This window comes from Hyaena hyaena, unplaced genomic scaffold (assembly GCF_003009895.1).
Source record: "Hyaena hyaena isolate Hyena2069 unplaced genomic scaffold, ASM300989v1 scaffold_21, whole genome shotgun sequence".
Classification (NCBI taxonomy): Eukaryota; Metazoa; Chordata; class Mammalia; order Carnivora; family Hyaenidae; genus Hyaena; species Hyaena hyaena.
The window spans coordinates 517,184-536,852 of record NW_024080653.1 but is presented as its reverse complement, the minus strand read 5'-3'; the positions used below and the strand labels follow the sequence as shown (position 1 = coordinate 536,852).

Sequence of the window (19,669 nt, the reverse complement as noted above, 5' to 3'; positions counted from 1 at the left end):
CTTTTTTAAGGTCCAGTGATGCTGAACAATTGCCCAGAATTACACAGCAGATTGTGACAGAGCCAAACATGAACTTGGGTCTCTATCTCAGCCCAGAGCCCTTTGCTTCATCTCTGCACTACGTCCTTTGACCATAAGGGGGCACTCATGGCAGGGCCCTGGAGAAGACCGTACATCCCCAAGGATGCTTACTCATGCCAGCTGGGCAGAAGGAAGGCTGAAGTCAGGTCACGAAAATAAAATTTATTTTCCTGATAAGGCTTTCTTGTTGGAGCCTGGTTGAGCCTGAATCAACAAACAAGGACTTGGGTCAGAGAGGACCCCTGCTGAGCAGGGAGAACTGAAGAGGTAGGGGAGGGATTTACTCCCGGCCTGCTTTCCAGCTTCAATAGTTCACTGGGTTTATAACCTGCTGCAGGAACGTTTTTTGTGTGTGATTCAAACAAACTCTGTTTTTCCATTGCCTCAGTTGGCACCCTGCTGGGACAAGTTTGGGCTGATGACAGCTAGCCCCCAAGTGATGCCCTCAGGAACCGGTACCAGCAAAAAAGAGTATGTGTGTGGGGAGCACTGACCTCTGTGCAACAGGCACAGGCCAACAGGCAGCAGGGTGGACGCCTCTGACACTATACGGAGAGCAGGACAGGAGGGAGGAGTAGAAAGGGCTTCTGTTGGAAAAGCAGCCTCATCTTTACAGAGGTCCTTGGGTCCTGCCTGGCAATCCTTCCCCTCCCCTGCTCAGCCACATGTCAGGCTTCCCCCCCCCCCCAGCACTAATCTTCATGGCCAAGATTGGGGGGTGGGGCGGAAGGGAGGGCAAGGAAGGGAAGAGACCCTAGAGCAGGCCCTGCTCAGTGTGGAGGGAACCCCTCACACTTCACTGATTCTAGGACTCAAGCCAAGGAAGGGCTTCCCTCCAGTTCTTTGCTCAGACACCAGGCTGGCTCTTCCACCCAACGTTTCATCTGTCCGAAGCCTGCGTCCAGGCCAACCTCTCAGCCTGGCTCTCCGCCGCCAGCCATAACTCTTCACACGTGAGGTTCTTCTTCCCAAGGTTCCAGTAAGCATGAGGCCCGGTACCCTGTGCTGTGGGCAGCCCTAAGGTAAAGGCTGGGGCACCTGAGAAGAAATGGGGCAGGAGGGCCTCGGAGGTGGGGGGGGGCTCTTTGGAACTGTCTGGAGGCTGGAGAAGGACAAAGAGGTCATGTCAGAGACATCCAGGCTAGACTGGAGGGCCTAGTGTGCTGAGCTGCAGCAGCAGGACTGGGCAGCCAGCTGAGCCAAGGACGGTTTGGACTCACTCTGGTGCCCAAGGGGAAGGGTCAGGAGGACCCGCTCCTGGATTCTGCTGGATAGAAGGCACCCTGAGTCTGGAGGCCCGCCTTCAAGGTCCCAGCTCCTGGCTGAGTCCCAATGTGCAGAGCCTGGATGGCTTTTGGTTCAAGCTTCCCGGTCAGCCCTTCACCCCAGCCTCTGGCAGCTGGATACCACATCCCTGGGCTGAGGCAGTGGTCACTCACTGACCTCAGGGCTCAGCCACTGGTCACACACACGATCCCAGGGCTCAGACGCTGGTCACATATGTGATCTCGGTGTACACCTGCTTCTCGGAACCACGTGAGTCCTCCACCATGAAGCCTCGCTCCGAGGCAACCTCTAGGATGGCTCCTTCGGCCTCGGCTGGCCTGCCTTGCCTCTCCTTCTTCTGCAGGACACAGAAGCTGCCACCCATGAAGAGGGCAGCTGATATGAGGAAGAAGCTTGACATGTAGAAGACGTAGCTAAAGTTGTTGGTGGTGTCCAGGAGGAACCCTGGGGGACAGAGAATAAGTTAGGCCACAGTCCCGGGGATACTAGGCCTCCTTCCCACTAACTTGTGTGCTCTGTGAGAGCAGGGATTTTATCGGCCACCTGCTGTATCCCCAGGACCAGCTATTGTGGCTGGCATCTAGAAGGCACTCAATAGAGATCTGTTGAATGAAAGGAGAGGAAACAGTAAACCTGCTCTCCCAGGGGCAGGAAGAGCCTTTGGGCCAGAAAAGCACCTAAGGGCATGTCTCCCTTACCCTTGGTAGCAGGAAGCAAGCAGTCTGGGCTATCTGCCCAGCCACGCCTGGGCCCTCCCGTACCTCTTCCCGGGTAGTTCTCTCCACTTGCTGGCTTGTAGAACTCCCTCGGAATCTGGGGCTTCAGTGCTACACTTGGGAAGAGTCCCCATCGTCACTGGACTCCAGCACTAACCTCTGCCATGTGCGCTGTCCCCCAGCATCAAGGGCTTCATACACCTTCGCTGTCACTTTGAATGTCACACTCTCAGATGCCTGGCAAGTCTGCTCATGAGGGTCTCTGCTCCCACATTGGTTTGTTTCCCTCCCGGCACAAATCGCCATGCTGAGCAAAACGTGTCTCTCTGCTTTAATTCCTGACTCTCCCACCAGAGGGGCAGCCCTGAGAGGTGGGGACCGGGCTTCTGTAGTCAGCCGTACCCACCAGTGCCTGGCACCGGCGAATCGGTGGCGAAGGCAGGTGTTCTTGTGTGCATTTTGTAGATGATGCTGTGGCTCAGAGAAGGCAAATGACTTGCCTGGGTCCCATAGGCAGGAAGTGGGAGAGCCAGGACGGTAATAACAGGAAACATGTGCATAGCACTTATTACATGCCAGGCTCTCTGCTAAGCTATTTGCTGTATAATTGTGATCCTCACAAGTCTATAAGGTAGATTCTATTATCGTCCCTACTTTACTGATAAGAAAACAGAGGTACAGAGAGGAAGATGAAGGGCCCCAGTGAATCTGGTACGAAAATCCTTATTTTTAACCATTTACAACCTGGGTGCCAGCTGGGGAACAAACAGTCTACAGCCAGTCCCTTCAGGTGCTTGGGAAAATCAGATTCCAAGTTTCTACCGCTAGAGATGTTGGATGGCACCCAAACCCATCCAGACTGTTCCCCTCTTCCTTATCTCCATATGCTGCCACCCAGGCCACCCCTGCGTATACCAGGACGCCCTCCCTCCTGGGGCCTCACCAGCCAGTGGTGGGGAGATGAGGATGGAGATGCTCTCCAGGACGGTGAAGAGGCCCAGGGCGCTGGAGAACCGATCCATGGGCACAATGTCCATGAGCACCTGGAAGAGGAGGGCGCCAATGCCACTCATGGACACGCTGTACACCAAGCAGTAGACCACCAGCACCCGGAAGTCAGCCGACACTGCACACACCAGGTTGGTGAGGCCGTTGAGCAGGACTGCCAGGCTGAACAGGTACTTCCGGTGGCTAGCAAAGTCCCGGCGGCCTGCCACCAGCCCAGCCATGGGCCGCAGGAAGATGTTGCTAAAGCCAATGATGGAGATGAGCAGGGCTGCCTTGTGCTCATCCACCCCATGCCACATGGCGTACGGCACCAGGAAGACATGAGGCAGCGGGAAGCCCAGGATCATCCACACAACACCCAGTGTGAACACTCGGTAGCCCGCGTTGTACCGCAGGATGTCAAAAGCCAGGTGGCGCTGGATGGTCGCACCACACGCCGCCAGGCAGCCATGTGCGGACGTGTTGGAAGGTGGAGGGGGGCCTTCTCTGGTCGCAGGGGCCGTGCTGGTGGCCACGGGCCTCATGATGGCCCCGCAGACGCAGCAGTGGAGAAAGACTCCGCCAAAGATGAGGAAAGCACCTCTCCAGCCCAGGTTCTCCAGGAGGTAGCGGGAGAGCAGTGGCCAGAGCGTGATGCCCAGGGAGACGCCCACTGAAGCCAGCGCGTTGGCCAGTGCCCGATGGCGAGAGAAGTAGAAGCCCAGCACCGTGATGCTCGACTGGAAGCTGAAGCACATGCCCAGGCCTGCAGGGGGAGAGAGACCAGCTCAAGGGCATTCAGGGGCCTCCCACCGGCTCTCGGAGTGGGGTCCTAGGGTCATGTCTCATGTCTGCCCTCCTTCCGCTCTAGCCCAGACCCACTTCCAGGTCCCCAGCCTGCCTCACCACCTCCTTAGAAGCATCCCACCCCTAAGATCTGCCTTCCCAAGACTGCCCGGGTCATACCTGTTCCCCTTGGCACAGCACCAGGGTGATCTTTAAAAAGCTAAGTTGGGGGGGCGCCTGGGTGGCTTAGTCGGTTAAGCGTCCGACTTTCGCTTAGGTCATGATCTCGCGGTTTGTGGGTTTGAGCCCCGCGTCAGGCTCTGTGCTGACTGCCAGCTCAGAGCCTGGAGCCTGTTTCAGTCTGTGACTCCCTCTCTCTCTGACCCTCCCCTGCTCACTCTCTCTCTCCTAGAAATAAATAAAACATTAAAAAAAAATTAAAAAGCTAAGTTGGGCCTCCTGGGTGGCTCAGTGGGTTAAGCGTCCGACTTCGGCTCAGGTCATGATCTCATGGTTCGTGGGTTCGAGCCCCACGTCGGGTTCTTTGCTGACAGCTCAGAGCCTGGAGTCTGCTTCAGATTCTGTGTCTCCCTCTCTCTCTGACCCTCCCCTGCTCACACTGTCTCTCTCTCTATCAGAAATAAGTAAAACATTTTTTTAAAAATTTAAAAAAAGAGGAAATATAAAAAAAAAAAAAGAACCCTAAATTGGGATAAGTCCCTTCCCCGCTTAACACCGTCCAAAGACTTCCCATCACATCTAGAAAAAAAGAATGCCACAGAATTTACTATGCTCTGGAAAGCTCTGCAAAATCTGGCCCCTGGTCGTCTCGGGCCATTATCCCTGTCACTCACCATGATTGAGCCACATCAGCTTCTTTCTCTTCCTCTGGACACCAAGCTGCCCCCTCCCCCACCGCCAACCACTGGGCATTTGCAGTTGCTGTTCCCACTGCCTAGAATATGCTTCCCCTAGACCTCCCTCTCCTGTCTCCGCTCAGATGCCACAGCCCCGCCCAATCCATGCCTGCCCCGCACAGATGAACATGTTGGAGGGAAAGCTCACAACCACACCATGACCACGGGCCTCGGGCGGGCGCTCAGGCCCTCTGTGATGCCACCGTGCATTTACTCTTCCGCCCTCCTGGAGGATCACCAGTCCTTCTCTGTGCACCCCCACCGTCCCCCATCCTCACTCCCAGCTCACCACCTGCCTTCTACCTGTGACACCGGACCGTCCATACTGCCAGCCGAGACCAATCCTCCACTCAGGCCCGCATCTCGTCTACTCAAAGGTGTATCCCTCCAGCAATTTCCCTCTCCTGCACCAACCGTTTTCTCCTCTTTGCCAGATCATTCTCCTTCATTGTTATTTTCCCCATTAAAACCAAACCAAAACAGAGACCCTGCTTTTGCTCGCTTCTGCTCCCCTGGCCCTCCCTTTGGAAGCTGGTGAGTATCATGAGCCTAGAGTAAATTGTAGGCGGTTCTATCCTGCAGTATAGGTGAGACAGGAGTCAGGGGCTGGCAGAGTCACAGACAAGGGTAAGAAAAGAGGATCTGAGAAGGACTGAAGAGGAAGTGAGACATCACATCAGAGGGAAAAGCAATTCGCTTACGGTCTACGGGTATAGTTAGCGCTGACCCTCCTCACTGTGACCATCATGATGAGTTTTGCCTTATGCCCTGAATCCTGATGTTTTCCCTCAAGTCCATAGGAAGATGCACCTGCTTCCTAAACTTACATGTTCACAATGTACCTTTATTGTAAACCTTTTGGTGTTACATGTTTCTTGTGGGGCTCCTGCTACCAGCTTTTTTTTAAAACTGTGTATTTATTTTGAAAGAGAGAGAGCAGGTAAGAGGTAGAGAGAGGGAGACAGAAGATCCAAAGTGGCCTCCGCACTGACAACAGAGAGCCCAATGTGGGGCTCAAACTCATAAACAGTGAGAACTTGACCTGAGCTGAAGTCGGACACTTAACCAACTGAGCCAACCAGGTGCCTCAACCAGCTTCTAATTGAATGTGGGCTTTGTTTTTGTTTTTGTTTTACTTTAAGTAGGCTCCATGCCCAAAATGGGGCTTGAACTCACGACCCTGAGATCAAGAGTCACATGTTCTACCGACTGAACCACCCAGGTGCCCATTTAATATTATATTTTGACCCAATCTGTAAGATTCTTGTCAACAGGGGAGCTTTATTGTATTGCATGGAACGAAACTCATTATAGACTATGAAGTTAATAAAGCAGTTTAAAAAAGCAAAAAATGGGGGGCACCTGGGTGGCTCAGTCAGTTAAGCATCTGACTTTGGCTTAGGTATGATTGCATGGTTTGAGAGTTCAAACCCCATGTCAGGGTCTGTGCTGACAGCTCGGAACCTAGACCCTGTTTCAGAATCTGTGTGTGTGTGTCTCTCTCTCTGCCCCTCCCCCGCTCATGCCCTGTCTGTCTCAAAAATAAATAAACATTTAAAAATAATAATAAATAAATAAGTAAGTAAGCAAAAGAGGCACCTGTGTGGCTCAGTCAGTTAAGTGTCTGACTCTTGGTTTCGGCTCAGGTCATGATCTCTCTACCCATGAGATTGAATCCAGCGTGGGGCACTGCACTGATGGCTTAAAGCCTGCTTGGGATTTTCTCTCTCCCTCTCTCTCTCTCTCTGCCCCTCCCTCAATTGTGCAAATGTGTGCTCTCTCTCCTCTCTCTCAAAATAAATAAACTTTTACTTATTTATTTTTATTTTTTTAAATGTTTTTATTTTATTTTTGAGAGAGAGATTGTGCAAGTGGGGGAAGGGCAGAGAGAGAGACACACACACACAGAATCCAAAGCAGGCTCCAGACTCTGAGCTATCAGCCCAGAGCCTGACATGGGGCTTGAACCCACAGACCGTGAGATCATGACCTGCGCTGAAGTCAGATGCTTAACCAACTGAGCCACCCAGGCACCCCAAAATAAATAAACTTTAAAACAACAACAACAAAAACTAAACCACGGGCACCTGGATGGCTCAATCTGTTGAGCATCCAACTCTTGATTTCAGCTCAGGTCATGAGATCCAGCCTGTTTGGGCTCTGCACTGAGCCTGGAGCCTGCTTGAGATTCAATCTCTCTATCTCTCTCTCTTCCTCTACCCCTCTCCCCTGCTCATGCGTGCACACATTCTCTCTTGCTCTCTAGAAAAAAAAAAAAAAAAAGGCAAAAACAAAAACCAAAGCAAAACAAAAAAACCTTCTCTCGACCCCAGCCTCTTCTGGATACTGGCCCATTTCTTCACTCCCCTTCACTGCTATTTCCTAGAAATACTGTTTATCTTGGCTGTCTCCAATTCCTGTCTTCCTATTCTCTTTTGAACCTATCCCAATCAGGCTTTCACTCTTAACCTCTGCTCCAGAAGTGCTCTTATCAAGGTCACCAACCTCCACATTGCCAAATCCAAAGATCAAGCCTGGTCCCTTCCATCTGATCCACAGCAGCTCGACACAGCCCTCACTCCCCTCCCCGACCCCGTGCACTTTCTTTGTTTGCTTTATTGAGAGATCCTGTTCTCCTGGGTCTCTGCCTGCCTCTGTCACTTCTTCCCACCCAGACTGCTGGACACTGCAGGGTCCTGGGGCTCAGTGTTCAGGCCTCCTCAGCCACCCCCCCCTTATCCCCTCACAGACAGCGGGATGATACCTCACCTCAAGACCAGAATGCCAGCCATGTCTTGATCCCCAACTGCCCGCTGCAGCTCAGGGCCTGTCCTTGAATGTCAAATTGGATGTGTCCACACCTGAGCTTCGCAACAGCCCACAGACCTGCTCCTCCCCTAGTTTCCCCATTGTAGTTAAAGAGCATTCCGTCCTTCTGGTGGTTTGGGGCAAAAACCTTGGTGTCCCCCTTCTTGGGTCCTAGAAGCTTGGGTTGTCCTTGATTCTCTGCGCCTCACATGCAATCCTGAACCCGACCACTTATTACCTCCATCACACCGCCCTGGTTGAAGGTACAGCCGCTTCCTGTATGTACCTGCTCTGCTCCAACCTGATCCCCCCTCCCCCGCGGCAGCGTATATGCGCTCAACACAGCAGCTGGAGTGGTGCTCTACAAATAGCAGTTGGACGACGTTACTCACCCCTCTGCCTGAACTGAGCCCCCCGACCAGCCGCCACCCCACCTTTTGACCCCTTGCTCATGTCCTTCTACCCTACTGGCTACCTTGCTGCCCACTGAGTACTTCTGGGCCATTGCAGTTGCTTTTGGAATGCTCTTTCCCCAAGAGCGTGGAGGCAGACTCCCTGGCCTCCCCATCAGCTCTCTTCCCAAATGTCACCTTCTCTGAAAGGCTTTCCCTCACTGCCCTGTTGAAAGTAGTAACCTCTCCCACCCTTGCTTTATCTTCCGCATGGCATGTTCTAGATATTTTACCTCTTTGCTTGTTGAATCTCTACCCAACCCCGTCCCGAGCCAGGACACAATCACCTCAGCTGTCCTGTCTTCTCAGGTGCTTGTCACAATCAGCAACAATCCTTCTTATTTATCTGTTCATTATCCTTCTCCCTCGTGTGAATATAAGCAGCCCCAGAAGATCAGGCACACTGCCTGCACTTATGTCTGGCACTTTTTAGGAGGCACCTGGAAATTCTCGAAATGGGAAGACAGTCACCTGTGATGAACCCTGCCGTGAGGTAGAGGTGGCTAAGGGTGCGGCAGAAGGAACTGGCCACCATGCCCAGGCTGGCAAGTGCGCCCCCCAGCATCACGGTCACTCTGCAGCCAAAGCGTTCCACCAGGATGCTGCACAGGGGTCCTGTGGGGAGAAGCAGGGAGGGGCAGGGGTGAGGAGGCAGCCAGCAGGTGGCAGCTGAATGAGGAGGACTGGAGGGAGGCAGAGAGGGGGGTTGGAGGTGTCTCCAGCAGGAACTAGCTAGGTAGCTTAAAGGGCACGGCCCTGTGGCCTATAGCCCTAGATCTTGATTGCCACCCTACCACTGTGCCTCAGTTTCCTCCCCTACAGGAGGTTACACTGGATGACATCTTACCAGCTGTGAGGGGAAGTCCCGCAAGTGTTCAGTCTGACCACAACCAGGATCTCCAGGAGGGACAGACTGAGGCCCTTCACTACACTGACCTGGTAGATGCCCCTCACTGGGGGGAATCCGTGTTGGTGGGTGAGGGTCCCAGGGCATCAAAACCATAGACAGCACGCACAGCCCCTGCCTACCTCCCATTCTCAAGAGGACTGGCCACGGCCCTCCCATCACGCTCCAACACGTCCAGGGTGGGCAGCCTGGGGAACCTGGAGAAAACTGGGGGGGGGGTGCTTTCTTCCCCTACCCCCATCACATCCAGCCAACACAAAGTCTTGCACCCAGATGTCTGGTTTCTGGTGGAGAACGGACTGTTCTCTTCCACCCCACCCCCACCCTGAGCTGCTTTCTCAAGGGCCCAGAACCAGGGCAGAAGTGAGCCAGTCCTGGCCGGCAGCTTCTCCACACCCTGGCAGGGCCTCATTCACCAGGTGCCCTGCCCCCAAGTACACAGAATGGAGTTTCTCCAGAGTTATTCTCCCAGAGTGCAGCCAAAGGGACAAGGAAAGTGCATGTGAGCGCACTTGCGCATGTGTGTATCTGGGGTGGAGACGGGTGTGTGCCAGGAGTATGGAAGGGACAGAGGAAGTGAGCAGCCCATACTCAGAGATCATCAAGCAGAGGCAGCTACAGAGGGAGAGCCAAGACTCTGCAGTGAACATGACCCCTGTCCCACACACCTGCCATCTTCCACACCCCAAACTTTGGCCTGACTTTGGAAAAGCCCTGAGTCATGGAGTTGGGAGTGGGGCCGGGACCTGTACCAGCTGAGGGTGCTGGGAGTCAAGGGGTTTCCTCTGCAGGGGCACTGCTACCCCAGACCCGCTCTGCTACCCTGAGCATGCCCTGTACTCTGTGCTTGCTTGCCTTCTTCATCTCTAAGATGGGTGGGAGCAAGGGGTGCTTGGGATCAAGGACACATTCAAGTTTAAAATGTCTACGATACTCTGAAGAAGTATGGGCGTAAGGTGTGTGTCTTTGAGGCAGACAGGAACCCCAGGCTGGCTGGTGCCAGGGGGCAGTGAGTCTAAAGCTGGTTGGGGAGTGGGGGTCCCCACTGGATGCTGGGTTCCCAGCCCCTGACGCAGACCCTTCTCTGGCAGCGGGGAAGAAACTGCCTGAGGTTCCCCACTTCTGCCCCAACCTTGAAGGTGAAAAGGTCACGTGGTTTGGGCCAGTCCTAGCCTTTCCCGGGGCCCTGAGCCCATGCCCTGGGGCAGCAGGTGCAGGGATCACCTCAACAGGGCATCTATCCCAGTCTGACCTCCTGCCCAATTGGAAGGAAGGACCTGGAATAACAAAAGGAGGCTGCTTGTGCCAGGTGGAGGGAGTGGCAAGAGGCTGGGAGGGAGATGGGGTCAGGTAAGGCAAGCAAACACACCTATGGGGAGAGCCCTGAGGACCATGGGGAGAGCCCTGAGGACCGGGAGATCTGGCTCCAGTTGACCGGCCCCCAGCCTGACCCCTGGAGGAGGTCGCTGTCTATGGAATGTCTGTGACAGAGCCCTCAGGGGCCAGGAGCAAGGCCCTGAGCACAAGTCTCCTGCAGGGAGCCTCACAGGCAGCCCTGGCCTTCCCCCTTCACTGGGGTCAGGGTGGGGGCATCACATTCCTGGAGGAGCCAACCAGGAAATGAGGTGGGGGGGCTGCCTTCCCGCCACCTCCCCAGCTCTTCTGCTTCAGAGTGAGAGATGGGGCTCTTGCCCTCCCCCCATCTTGCCCCTGGTGTGTTCCTCAAGCCTCCTTTCCCACCCTGAAGCCCCTAATGAGGGCCTCCAAATAAGACTTGCGGGGGAGGGGGTGTCATGTGATGTTCCCTATGATCCCATGTAGGATGTGGGAAGGGTGCTGGGCATCACCTCCATATTGCAGAGGAAGAAACTGAGGTTCAGAGAGATTGCCCAAGTGGGTTCTTCCTCAAGTCTTCTGAGTTCCTGAGATTCCTACAGTCTACACTGGTTCCCCAGCCACTGAGAGGATTGGCTTTGTACCTCAGGTGCCCCTAGCCCTCTCCCCTCCCCAGCCCAGCCCTGCCCAGCCCAGCCCTATGGAATTCCGGGGGGGTGGGGTTCGGGCTGGTTCTGCCAAATCAGGTGACATCTTAGGAATTCACTCCAAGGGACAAAGCCTGTGGTCTCAGAGAGAGGGATCCAGGAGGCCAGGGAGATGGTGGCTTCCTCTCTCACCCCATGCTCTTTCTCAACCCTCCCTGGCCCCTCCCCAGGCTGCTCACCCCCAGCATGCAGCATGGCTGTCAGGATGGAGGGGAACCAGGAGGTCTCACTGTTGGTGGCCTGGAACTCATGCTGCAGTTCAGTGAAGAAGATGCCAGTGCATGTGGGGAAGCCCAGGGTGAGCCCCTGGGTCACCAGGGAGGCCAGCAGCACTACCCAGGCCCAGCAGCCCTCCGCACGCTCCAGGCCCTGGGGCATCCTTTGCCACAAATGCTGCTGCCACTGCCTCACCGCCACGGCTGCCACTGCCTGCGCCACCTGCGGAGAGGACAGAATGGAGCTGCCAACCCTCCCGCGGTTCACCCGCCACTTTCCCTGGGTGGCTGAAACCATTCCTTCCTGTGCCCCAGCACTAGGTATCACCAAGTGTACCGCCCCCTAGGGCGTGGCCAGAGGCAAACAGGCTGGCCTTGGCATTTCCTTTCACTCACTTCCCAGAGCCAGCTGGCAGGAGGGGCAGGCAGGTGAGCCAGTAATGCCACAGGGCAGGTGGGTGGAACTCTTTCTGGATACATCATTGGGTGGTCAGCAGGTGGTACTTCCTGGCCCAGTCTTGGGGTCGCCCCCCGCCCACACACAGCAAGCACTCAGTAGTTGCTTGTAGAATGGAACAGACCTCTAGAGCCAGCCTAGTCCCAAGGCCCCTGCAGGCACACACAGATGCGTTTTCAAACATCCATAAGCAGGCTTCCTGCACACACACACAGACTTTCACAACGTCGTCGGGTCCACTGTCACTGCCACTGAGATGGCCCAGGTGACTAAGCCGCTGCCGCGTGTAGTCAAGGAGCGTACACAGAGTCGCTTTTCAAGGGCACCGAACGAGCAGCTATCAGGAAGTGGTGCAGGTCTCATCCCAAGGCCCTTGGCACTTACTCCTTTCACAGGGAGCCCATGACAGAGTCAAGTTCTACAGTGATGCCGAATAAGGATCCACGACCTGCCAGGGCTTCTCTGAGCAACCTCACCCCCACCCCCACACATGCAGATACATACACGGTCACACATGGGCATATGCCAACATACATGCTCACAGACACACACAGACACTCCATAGGCAGAGACACCCAGATCCACACAGGTACACAGACTTACATGCAGACACATGCACACAGACACACGCTCACACAGAAAAATCTAGAGACACACAGGCATACAGGCAGACATGCACAGACATATACAGAGAGACACACATGCAAACACACTCTTGTGCAATTACACACCTACATGGACACAGGCAGACTAGCCCAGAGACAAACAAATGCTACACAGACGCATGCTACGTAGATATACAGGCACACACATGCACACAGGGTCACACACTGTGCAGACGAACACGTACCACCCCGATACCTGGCTCAATCTTATCTCAGTTTCTCACCCAGCCTCCCCCACACCCCCACCGCCCGTCCGGGCAGCCTCTTCCCCCATCACAGAGGCTGCCATAACCAGGCTTCAAAGCCCCCAGGCCTCCTCCTGAAATGCAGAGCGTTCTTCCAGTCCCTTCTGTTCAGGCTCTCCTCCTGCCCCCTGGTTCCCTGTGGCCTTGAGACCTCACCCGCACTCAGAGCTCTGGGCTCTGGCAGCCTTCACCCCAGTGAAGCCAACGGATCCCCTGAGCTCTGGTTCCCACAGTCTTCTTCCTTTTAGCTCCAGGTCCTGGGAAGATCCATGGAAACTCAGGAAACTATCAAAAATATGCAACCCCATCTTCCCAACACGCCCAGCAGTCCACACCTTCCGCCCAGCAGTCCACACCTTCCGCCCCAGGCTCCCCAGGCTCCGGTGCCTTAAAACAGCACTTAAATGGGATCCGCCCTAAACTGCCTCCTTCACACGTTCCAATCTCTCTCTTCTCCAGGCACAAAGCCTGCTCCCTCCCCAGAGGACCCCCCAGGAGCCCTGCCAAGGTGAGTGGTCCATGCGGTCCAGCCTCCGGGTGAGCCCAAGTGAGTGTGCATGTGCACCTCCTGCCATCCTGGCTGCTGCGTGTGATACTGACCCCAGAGATCCCTCAGCCCCAGTCCTCCTGGCCCAGCTCCGGGCTCGGGCAAACCCCAGACACAGTCCCTTCTAGGATTTCTGTTCCCACAGCAAATGGAAAGGCCACCAGCGCCACCTGATCCTGTCTGTGCTGGCCCGAATGTCCCTTCCACACCCTCGCCACAGTTTGCCCCCCCCCCTTCCCCTCTTCCTCCCAGGACGCTCCGCCTTCCTCCACAACCTTCACCTCCTCCTGCCCTTTCCTTCACCACTGCCCTACCCCTGTCCCTTCCGAGCCCTGGGACCCGGCCAGTTCCCCTTCAGAGTAGCACGTTGTCACTGACCCCAAGGTGGCAGGGAGGAGGTGGGTGACAGAGGAGACAGGTAAGCTAGACCCCAGCCCAGCCCCTCCCCGCTTCCCAGTTCTGGCCCCTTCTTGTTCCTGTTTGTCCTGCCCCTCTGCAGTGAGGCCTCTTTAGCCCCCTTCTCAGCAGCCATTTCTCTGGGCAACCCTTTGGGGACTTTGTCCAGGATCCTGACCTTTACTCTGCACCCAGATCCTGTCTGAGTCTTTCAATGGGGCTGACTCTTCCCAGTTTCTCCTTCCTCCAGGCCTCCCAAGAGAGTCAGAGCCCAGGAAACCCTGAGCGCCTCTGCTCTCTTTTTGCCCCCTGGGAGCCCTGCCTCCCAGGTCTGAGGACCCCTGGCCTCCCTCTGGAACTTCCCTTGTAAACTCTGCCTTCCACAAGGGGGCGTCCTCTCTCATACCCCCAGTGGCTTGGTCGATTGGTCCTCCAGGCCCCTCCTCCAGTAAACTGGGCCCTCCTCAAGAACTAAACTGGTGACGGGGCGCCTGGGTGGCTTAGTCGGTTAAGCGTCCGACTTTCGCTTAGGTCATGATCTCACGTGGGTTCGAGCCCCGTGTCGGGCTCTGTGCTGACTGCCAGCTCAGGGCCCGGAGCCTGTTTCGGAGTCTGTGTCTCCCTCTCTCTCTGACCCTCCCCTGCTCATGCTGTCTCTCTCTCTCTCTTGCCTAGAAATAAATAAAACATTTAAAAAAAAAAAAAAAAAAGAACTAAACTGGTGACATCCCAAAATCCTAGCCAGAGAAAATCCTGTTGATCCTTCAAGATTCAGTCCTAAGAGCACTCTTGGGAAGCTCCTCTAGCCCCCCACCCCAGGCTGGGCTAGGCCCCTTCCTCTATTTCTCTCTCTTTTTTTAATGTCTTATTTATTTTTGAGGGGGGGAGGGGCAGGGAGAGAGAGGGAGACACAGAATCCAAAGCAGGCTCCAGGCTCTGAGCTGTCAGCACAGCCTGATACAGGGCTAGAACCCATGAGCAATGAGATCATGACCTGAGCCAAAGTTGAATGCTTAACTGACTGGGCCATCCACGCACCCCTGTTTCCTTTTTCACAAAAGTGTTTTATTTTGGGGGCACCTGGGTGGCTCAGCCTGTTAAGCATCTGACTGTTGGTTTAAGCTCAGGTCATGATCTCGCGGTTCATGAGTTTCAGCCCTGCATTGGGCTCTGTGCTGACAGCTCAGAGTCTAGCCTGCTTGAGATTCCGTGCCTCCTTCTTTCTCTGCCCCTCCTCCGCTCACCCTCTCTCTGTCTCTGTCTCCCTTTTTAAATATATTTTTTAAATGTTTTATTTATTTTTTAGAGAGAGCGAGTGAGAGAAGCAGAGGCAGAGAGAGGGAGAGAAACAGAGAATCCAATCCAAAGCAGTCTCTGCACCAACAGCATAAAACCTGATTTAGAGCTCAAACTCACAAACCGGTGAGATCAGGACCTGAACTGAAGTCAGAGGCTTAGCCTACTATGCCACCCAGGGGCCCTGTTTCTCTCCTTAATAGTACTTTTCACACACTGGAGTGGATTATTCCCTTGTTTATCATTGTCGCCCCTCCTTCCCCCATCTCCCCACTCTATGTGCAGGGATCTCTTCACACACCCCTGCCCAGCCATGGGTGAGCACAAAAGATAATATCAACGTGACCCACCTGTGTTCCCTGGGAGGCAGGCAAGGCCAGGACGAGGGGTAACTTGGCTTCCTGGCAGGCAGGTCCATTCCAGGAGAGTCAAGCAGAGCAGAGAAGAGATGGGGCTGGGTGCTCTGGCTCCGACTCCGCCCCAGCAGGGAAGTGGTTTTTCCTTCGTACTGGGTACCATGAATCATGATCACTGCCTGGCATGTGGATGAGACAAAGAAAGAAATGAGACTAGAGGCACTTCACTCTCACTCCTGGGACTGGAATTGAGCATCTTTCCACAGGTGCTGCCCACCTCGGCCCTCAGGGGCCCCAGCCCAGAGTGAGACTACCTTCACGCCCAAGTGGCAGGAAGCTGGGTTTATGGGGCAGGGCACAAGTTCAAATGGCATTTCTTGTCCTTCACACATTGCACACATGCCTTGGTTTGTTTCTAGGGCTTCCCATCTGATGACAGAGCCCTCCCCAGGCCCTCCGAATCCCTTCTCTGCCCTCCTAAGCTTGCAGGCATGGTCACAGGAGTGAGTCAATGCTCTCTTGCAGGGTTTCGGAGTGCCGGAGGGAATGGCTTCTTTCCCACGGTGTGGGTAAAAGGAAAAACCATCAGCTCCAGGGCAGGCTCCGAAGACCCCTCCCTTCCCAGACCCCATATCAGGCAGGGCCCAGGACCCAGGGTGGCAGCGGTTGGGCTTCCCCTGGGTAGAAGAGCTGCCAGAATCAGCTTCAGCTTGGGACTGACAAGTCTTCAACCTCCTGCACTTAGGAGGGGTTATGGAAGGAACAGGGCGTACCAGATCTCCTAGATCTGGGGCAGGTCACCCTCCTCCTCTCTCTGCCCCAAAACGTTCCCCCACATTCAGGGGCCGGCTGACCGCAGCCTGCATGGGGGATGGGATAGGTGGGCCACAGGGACTTTATGAGCTCTTCCCAGCCTGGCTCCGTCCCTGCCGTCCCGGCCCCGGTTTCCATTCTGCTTTCCCACCCTCCCCAGGGCGGATGTCCTCTGGGTGGGGCTTCTGGGACGCCCAGGCGGCGCCCCCGTGACTTCAGGCCAGGCTTTGCGTGGTGCCGGTGCCTCCCCCAGCCCCCTAGGCCCTGGAGAATGGGAGCGGCTTGGCAGAGCCCCCGCAGGCGTGGGGGTCCCCAGCCATCCCAGGCTGGAGCAGCGCAGGAATGGGACAAGACTTTCCCGGATCCTCAACACAGAGCCCGTCACAAGCGGGAAGGGGCCCGGGAGGCCCACGGCGGAGGCGGGTCTGAGACGGCGCTGGCGAGGACCTCGGCGGGAGGGCATCTCTGGGACAGTAGGGGGGGGGCCCGGGGGGGCCCGCTCACCGGCTCGCGCGGCCCGGCCGAAGAGCGGCTCCACTCCCGCCGCGCGCGGCTTCCTGCGGCCCGGCGGGCGGGCGGTGGAGGAGGCAGAAGCGGACCGGCGGAGAACCGCGCCCTCGAGGGGCGGGCCGCAGGGCGCCGGTGGGCGGGACCACCTCCGAGTCCCAGTCCAGCCGGGAAGGAGGCCGGGCCTGGGGGGGGGGGGGGGGGGGGGCGTGGCTGGGCGTGACCGGGACCTGCACCCCCAACCTCAGCGGGGCCCAGGCCTCCGAGCGGCCTGCACCGTCCAGCAGCCGGGCGGGGCTCGAGACGCCGCCTCCGCGAGGCTGTTAGCATATCATTAGCATTTGATTTGCATAGGCCACAGACTTTTCTGCTCGGGGCTTTTCCCGCTCCCTCTAAGCGCTGGGGCCTCTAGGAATGGGAGGGAGAAAGCGGGCCGTTGAGGAACTTCACCTCCAAGCGGAAGTCGGGTGGGAGGCCGGGGTGGAGAGTTCTTTGGCGGCTCTAGCTCCCCAGGGGTCCTTGCGTTGAAAGCCTGGAGCTTGAGGGCCGCACCCAGGGGAACCCAGGCAGGCATCTGCGGGCGAGCAAAGAGCCCACCCCTCAGGCCTTTGGAGGCAGATCAAAGGACGCCCACCACCTCCGCAGGCGCTGCTGAGAGCTGCGGGCTCTTTTCCATCTTCTTCCCCACTAGCCAGCCCTTAATATGTTTTATTTAAAGCTTATTCCGTTACTACAAAGTTATGGTAATCAAGACAGTGTGGTGCGGGCGTCAGGGTAGACCTAGATCAAATCGAATAGAATTGGGAATAAGCCCTCATGTTTCTGATGAGCTGATTTTCTACAAACGTGTTGAGACAACCCGGTGTGGAAATAATGGCCTTTTCGGCAAATGGTGCTAGAACTGAAAATACACATGCAAAAGGATGACCTTGGACTCCTACCATCCACACATCATTTTTTTTTTTAAAGGCGGGGTCGGGAGGGGCAGCGCCTGGGTGGCTCAGTCGGTGAAGCGTCTGACTTTGGCTCAGGTCTTGAACTCTTGGTTTGTGAGTTTAAGCCCCCGGTCCGGCTCTGTGCTGACAGCTGAGAGCATGGAGCCTACCTCGGATTCTGTGTCTCCCTCTCTCTAAGTTGCTCCCCACTCACACTCTATTTCTCTGTCTCGCTCTCAAAATATATATAAAAATATAAGGGGCCCCTGGGTGGCTCAGTCTGTTAAGCCTTGGGCATTGGTTTAGTTCATAATCTCACGGTTGGTGAGTTCCAGCCCTGCACGGGGCTCAGTGCTGACAGCTCAGAGCCTGGAGCCTGCTTCAGATTCTGTCTCCAACTCTCTGCCCCTCCCCCACTCACAATCTGTCTCTTTCTCTCAAAAATAAATAAACATTATATATATGTCTATATATATAATAAAGGATCATAACGAAAACTATAAAATTAGAAGAAAACATAGCAGTACATCTTGGTGGCCTCAGATTAGGCAATGGATTCTTAGATACGACACCAAAAGCACAAGTGACAAAGGAAAAAACCACATAAATCGGTTGTCATCAAAATTAAACACTTTTGGGGCACCTGGATATCTCAGTGGTTAAGCATCTGACTCCAGCTCAGATCATGATCTCTTGGTTCTTGAGTTCAGGCCTCTCAGTGGAGTTCTCTGCTGTCAGCCTGGAGGCAGCTTCAGATCCTCAGTCTCCCTCTCTCTGCCTCTCCCCCACTTTATCTCCTTCTCTCTCTCCCCCCCCAAAAACAAACAAAAAATAGTTAAACACTTTTGTGTGCCAAAACACCATCAGGAAAGTGAAAAGATTCCCTCAGAATGGGAGAAAATATTTGCAAATATTCTATCTGAGAAAGAACTTGTATCAAGAATATACAAAGAACACATATAAACCAATAACCAAAAGAGAAATAACCTCATTAAAAAATGGGTGAAGAGTCTGAGTAGACATTTCTTTTTTTTAAAGAAATGTTTATTTTTAAAAAAAGTTTTAAATGTTTTATTATTTATTTCTGAGAGAGAGAGAGAGAGAGAGAGAGAGAGAGAGAGACAGCGTGAGCAGGAGAGGGTCAGAAAGAGAGAGGAAGATGCAGAATCCGAAACAGGCTCCAGGCTCTGAGCTAGCTGTTAGCACAGAGCCCGATGCGGGGCTCAAACCCACGAACCGTGAGATCACGACCTGAGCTGAAGTCGGGCTTAACTGACTGAGCCACCTAGGCACCCCTGAGTAGACATTTCTCCAAAGAAAACATACAAATGGCCAACAAGCACATGAAAAGATACTCAACATCATTAGTCATCAAGGAAATGCAAATCAAAACCACAATGAGATACCACTTCACCCACGCTAAGATGGCTTAACTTCTGGGTGAATTGTGTAGGAGATGCCTGTATTAGTTATAAGGTACATCTTAGACATATATCATCACTGTGCTTATGTTTCATTTCTTGTCAGAGCTCTCAGTGCTGGGATTGGCTCTTACATGAAGGGTCATTTAGTTTTGCCTGAATTTCCTTAGATACAAACACTGGGGGGAGGAGATGGGATCCATTAAAGTGTATTCATGGTCCTTTAGGGATGGTCTCAAGCCTTGAGGGGTCTGGTATGGGGGACTGAAGGGATCATACTCAGGGGTCTGCCCCCTCAGCACCCCTCATCTCAGCCTGGCCTAGTCTTGTGAGTGGGAGTCCCTCCCCTGGGTACTCAGAACAGGCTGGATACAGCCCTCCTCCCTATCCCTAGGTACTCTGGTGGGATCCAGGGATTCAATACCCAGGGACTTCCTCTCTTTTTCCCAGGATCTCACTGTCCTCTGAAGAGCTCCACCCTTAACTTTGACCTCTGCTTCATCAAGATAAAATTGATAGAGCTGTGGGGCACACTCCCTCCACCATCCTAGACCCTGAGTCCCTTTCCACGGTGAGGTTCTCTCCAGGCTGGGGCTTGGTCACAGTGGCTCCAGAGCTAAGAGTCAGTGTCTGGGGTTCCCAGACATTCCCTACACTGTCCCCAGCCTTCCTCTGTCACTCTGTCTTCTAAGTGCTGGTCTAAGTGAACAGCCTAGTTTCAGATCCTGCTTTGTTGGGGTCTATGACAGCTGTCAATCAGGAGTGGTTGACCAAGGACAGAGTTGGAAGGGTCATCATCCTACAGATAAGGGAACTTTGAGACATCTGCTCAA

The 19,669-nt window shown here is 54.7% G+C and overlaps 1 protein-coding gene and 1 non-coding gene across 11 annotated transcripts; both read right to left on the bottom strand.

Annotated features, from left to right (window-relative positions):
* Positions 1–223: 223 nt before the first annotated feature.
* SLC16A5 (solute carrier family 16 member 5) lies at positions 224–16,583 on the bottom strand. 10 transcript variants are annotated; one of them, XM_039226204.1, is made up of 7 exons: positions 15,155–15,230; positions 12,722–12,822; positions 11,163–11,421; positions 9,064–9,138; positions 8,506–8,649; positions 3,028–3,837; positions 224–1,812 (listed from the first exon to the last, which is right to left on the bottom strand). In XM_039226204.1, the coding sequence occupies exons 3-7, from the start codon at positions 11,359–11,361 to the stop codon at positions 1,565–1,567; spliced, it is 1,476 nt and encodes a 491-aa protein (XP_039082135.1). In that variant the 5' UTR covers positions 11,362–11,421; positions 12,722–12,822; positions 15,155–15,230; the 3' UTR covers positions 224–1,564. The 10 variants fall into 10 exon arrangements, with proteins under 10 accessions (XP_039082135.1, XP_039082133.1, XP_039082131.1 ...); XM_039226202.1 differs by lacking the exon at positions 15,155–15,230 and adding an exon at positions 13,166–13,301; XM_039226200.1 differs by lacking the exons at positions 12,722–12,822; positions 15,155–15,230 and adding an exon at positions 11,595–11,745 and having other exon boundaries at positions 3,028–3,127; positions 3,221–3,837.
* TRNAK-CUU lies at positions 5,926–5,998 on the bottom strand. Its single transcript has one exon. It is a non-coding gene; the product is annotated as a tRNA-Lys (tRNA).
* Positions 16,584–19,669: the final 3,086 nt, after the last annotated feature.

Coding starts and splice junctions, on each gene's coding strand:
- SLC16A5 (XM_039226197.1), bottom strand. CDS start 11,681: ATGATGTATCCAGAAAGAGTTCCACCCACCTGCCCTGTGGCATTACTG. Junction 8,650..9,063: donor AGTCCTCTTGAGAATGGGAG/GTAGGCAGGGGC, acceptor TTCTCCCCACAG/GACCCCTGTGCAGCATCCTG. Junction 1,813..3,027: donor CATCTCCCCACCACTGGCTG/GTGAGGCCCCAG, acceptor TCTGTCCCCCAG/GGTTCCTCCTGGACACCACC.